This window comes from Malania oleifera, chromosome 9 (genome assembly GCF_029873635.1).
Source record: "Malania oleifera isolate guangnan ecotype guangnan chromosome 9, ASM2987363v1, whole genome shotgun sequence".
Classification (NCBI taxonomy): Eukaryota; Viridiplantae; Streptophyta; class Magnoliopsida; order Santalales; family Ximeniaceae; genus Malania; species Malania oleifera.
Window position 1 is genome coordinate 12,589,817 of NC_080425.1, and position 3,901 is coordinate 12,593,717.

General features: G+C 33.3%; 1 protein-coding gene across 1 annotated transcript; it reads right to left on the minus strand.

Annotated features, from left to right (window-relative positions):
• Positions 1 to 207: 207 nt before the first annotated feature.
• LOC131163687 (uncharacterized) lies at positions 208 to 3,750 on the minus strand. The gene is made up of 4 exons (XM_058120355.1): positions 3,615 to 3,750; positions 3,474 to 3,513; positions 1,359 to 1,413; positions 208 to 1,267 (listed from the first exon to the last, which is right to left on the minus strand). The coding sequence occupies exons 1-4, from the start codon at positions 3,718 to 3,720 to the stop codon at positions 1,133 to 1,135; spliced, it is 336 nt and encodes a 111-aa protein (XP_057976338.1). The 5' UTR covers positions 3,721 to 3,750; the 3' UTR covers positions 208 to 1,132.
• Positions 3,751 to 3,901: the final 151 nt, after the last annotated feature.

Below are 3,901 nucleotides of genomic sequence, written 5' to 3' on the forward strand. Positions count from 1 at the left end.
TTTCATTTTTTATCCAAACATTTATCAAACATGAGCTTTGATTAGAGCCATTAGAGGCAAAGCTGAGGAGTTGGCTGGGAAATTTTAAAAAAAGGGAGAGACTAAGGGATGACATTAAAGCAAGCTATAAGAAGCTCTTTAGGGGGCACCTTGATGATCCACGTCCTAGGTTCAAATTTCATCTTTTGGCTTTGGCAATATATGGCCTTGAGGGCGGCACCTCCATTTATTTATTAATACACCCTCACTTTTGGCGGAAGAATACCGTAGTTACAAGTTAAAACAAACCAACCAAACTAGGACAACAAAACTAAACATAACTAACAAAGGAGATAAAAACATAAAAACAACCAAAATCAAAATGAAATACATCAAACGAAACTCTAGAGTTGAACTAACAACGAACAGAAACGAGACCCCACCTATCCATCCGAAGAATACCTTTTAGATAACGTAGTAGAAGGTGTTGTTCTTCATAGATTACATTATTTCCCATTTCTCCTTCTTTAGCAAGAAAATCAGTCGCACTGTTGCCTTCCCTATATTGATGCATCACCATGACATTCACTCCTTCTAACTCTGCCACGAGCTCCTCTCAAAATTTTCAAAGATACCACAAAGTATATCTACCTTTTCGAAACTAATCAATTACAATTCGCGAGTCACTTTCAATAATCACATTAACATAATGCCAACGTTTGCACAAACGAATTTCTTCTCTGATTGCTTTTAATTCTGCACTATTATTCGTACCATTACCAAAATAACTTGAGAAAACCGCTTTTACCATGCCATGGCAATCCCGAATAATTCCTCCACCTCCTGAAGTACCCGGATTGCCTCTACAACTCCCATCATAATTAAGTTTTATCCACCCTACTGGAGATTTAACCCACGAAATAATTTTTTCCAGGCCTGTCGCAAACTCCCTGATGTTTAATTTGAAACTCATTCAAAATCTTAATGTCCGACTTCTTCAATTTTTGAAAAGAATTTGTGCTCTCAGCAATAAAACTAACCCAAAATCAAACACTTCTCCACATCTGATCTGCACTTTGATAAACTCCTTCCATTCTCGCTTTACATCTTCGATTCCAGAGGCACCACGTAATCAAACACGGAATCAACCCGATTAAAATACATTTAATAGACGATTTTTGAATATAGTGGAACCAATTTGCCATTTTGTTTTTCTAGGGAAAAGATTGTTGGAAAGGAATCCCGAGCGCCACACTAGTCCGACGTCAAACCTCTGAAGCCACCTCACCTAAAGAAAGAATGTCAAAACCAGTCATTCCACAAAAAATTATCACTTCTGCTCCTCACTGCCTCATAAGCCGTTTTTGTAGAAAACTTACCGTCCAGGGCAGACTTCTTGACAAAAACATTCTACCCACTTTTACCCGCCGCCACCTGGTACAAAATTTCCCATGTTTTATCAACACCAATCAATTCCCGTAATAAATCAGAATTCCAATTATTATTTAGCCAGCAATCCTTAATACACAGTTTCTTATTCAATTGCGCATATTGTTGATTATGGAGTTGCTATGTTGGTTTTTGAGATGGAGCATAAAGGGCAAGCACCAATTCCCACCTTCATTGCCTAGAACTCTCCCCACTTAACTTCTATTTATAGAAGGGGAAAGGGTCATTACTCTACTACACACAAATGTTATATGTCTAGTTTATGGGGTATGTCATATCTCATTTGTTCAAGAGTGCATTCATAGGAGGACAGAACCCTTTATAGGACTATGCTATAGGGCATCAAAAGATTGATACAACTACTATACTTGAGAGTTTAGGGGGTTAAGATGGTCAGATGGTTGGGTAAGTGGATGCTTATTTGATCGACGCCGTTAAGATGTGGAGATTTTCCTTTTCAAATTATCCTAGATCATCTGATACAGTCAAAAATGACAAAAATAAGTAAAAAAGTCTTAAATATATAATAAATGCCAGAGAAGGAAAATTAGCACTTGCCGGTCTTCGTTTCGGTCATTTGGTCAAAATGACCATTGACAACCCTCTTCCTCCTTGATTTGTTCCATTTTAACATAAGTTACAACACAAATGGATTAATGAACTTATAGCACTATATATATGTGTGCATGTGTGTGTGTGTGTGTGTGTGTTCAAGAAGAGAGATTGAAGAAAGAAGTAATTTTCTAGTTAAAATGAACAAGAAACAACCACCCATTAAGTTTGACTAGTATATAGGCATGACCCTAGTAAGACATTAGCCCAATATGAGCCTGAAATGTGCAGTAGCCCATCATTGATAGGCATGTGCATGAACTCAAAATGAGAAAATTTAAGAAAATTACTCCTAAACCCTAAAAGCCTTTTAGGTCTAATAGTGGGGGCCACTAGTGAGAGGGATAATAATCAAACCATAATGAAAATGGTAACCCCTTATTACCTATTACGGATGGGTAACCCCCTTATAATGATAATATTAACCTCCTAATAAACTTTTCACAGTAACAAGAGTAATTCTCCTAATGAATTGAGTTGTAAACTGTTTTGGAATAAGCTTATAAAGAGGTGGCAATGAGAGAAGGAAGGTGGCAATGAGAGAAGGAAGGTAGGTATTCTTTTACCTAAATTGTAAGATCAATTATATTCTATCTCCAACACTAATTTAAGCATTGGAGATGGCCCTCGGAGGCCATTGGGGTTCTCCCAAGCTTTTCCTCAATTTCATAGTTGTAAGTGCAAACGATAGATGTCAAAGGACTATTGATGCAATAATTGGAATTCGACTTAGACCAATTTTTGCATCAAAACTTGCATTATATCATGGCAGTGAATTATGGTTAACATAATATTATAATATTATAATATATTACATCATAAATTATATTATTTTACACAGAAAATTTTTAATGAATTTCATCATATAATATAATATTATCGGATGCTATCATAATATTTAGTAAAAATAATTGCAATATTAAAACCAAAGGGAAATATTCTTATGTCACAATAATAAAATACTATTCCGATAAAATATTTTATTATAATTATAATAATAATAATCTGTTATAATTAGTGTTAAAATAATCCAATAATATCAAAATAATTGTTATAATAGTACAATAGTATTATAGAAGAGTTTAAATATGTTATAGTAATTTATGCTATAATTATTTTAATGATATTGTATGTGATACTATTATAATATTATTGCATAATATTTTCTTGTAAATATATAGCAAGAAATTTTTATTTTTTTTGTTATAGTTATTATTATTGATGGTTGTGGTGGTACTGGTAGTAGTAATCCTCATTAAACCAATACTTATTTTTCAATATTGCCAAACATCAGTTTTAACTTTTTAGAAGTTATGGCAAAGTACTTAATTGGCAATACTTAATAAGTACTAATTTTAATTCACTACATAATGTTTGAACAAACTTTAAAAGAAAGTATAACCTAATATCAACTACAAATTAATAATACGAACCTTTGGATGGAACAACTTTTAATCCTCCTCGATGCTGAAACTGGAATGAAATAAAAATTTATATGATAAATATGTAAAATTATAAAGACGAATTTCATTTCATTTTTTATAAGTAAGATAACTATAAATAAAAACAATCACCTGTCTCAAAGTGTTCCCCACACTGTTCCCCCAGCTCCGAATTGATCACAACTGTTGATCTTAAAAAAGATTGTGACAGTTGCAATTTGTTGAACGAGGACCACATTGGAATGGGTAATCAATCAACACTGGTACACTGTTAGGTAAAAGTGAAATAGAATGGAATACAATCAATTATTTTATATCTACATATTTACTGTACAGATTTTTTTGTTCCCATTTCATTATTAGGTCACTCTACACAGCAAAGGAAATTGGATAAAATAAAATTTTGAATGTAGAACACA

Bases quoted from the DNA above. Each gene is read 5' to 3' on its own strand.
- LOC131163687 (XM_058120355.1), bottom strand. From the start codon at position 3,720: ATGTGGTCCTCGTTCAACAAATTGCAACTGTCACAATCTTTTTTAAGA. The intron at 3,514-3,614 runs GTGATTGTTTTT...ATTTCATTCCAG, and splicing joins TGGGGAACACTTTGAGACAG to TTTCAGCATCGAGGAGGATT. The intron at 1,414-3,473 runs GTTCGTATTATT...ATTTTGTACCAG, and splicing joins AAAAGTTGTTCCATCCAAAG to GTGGCGGCGGGTAAAAGTGG.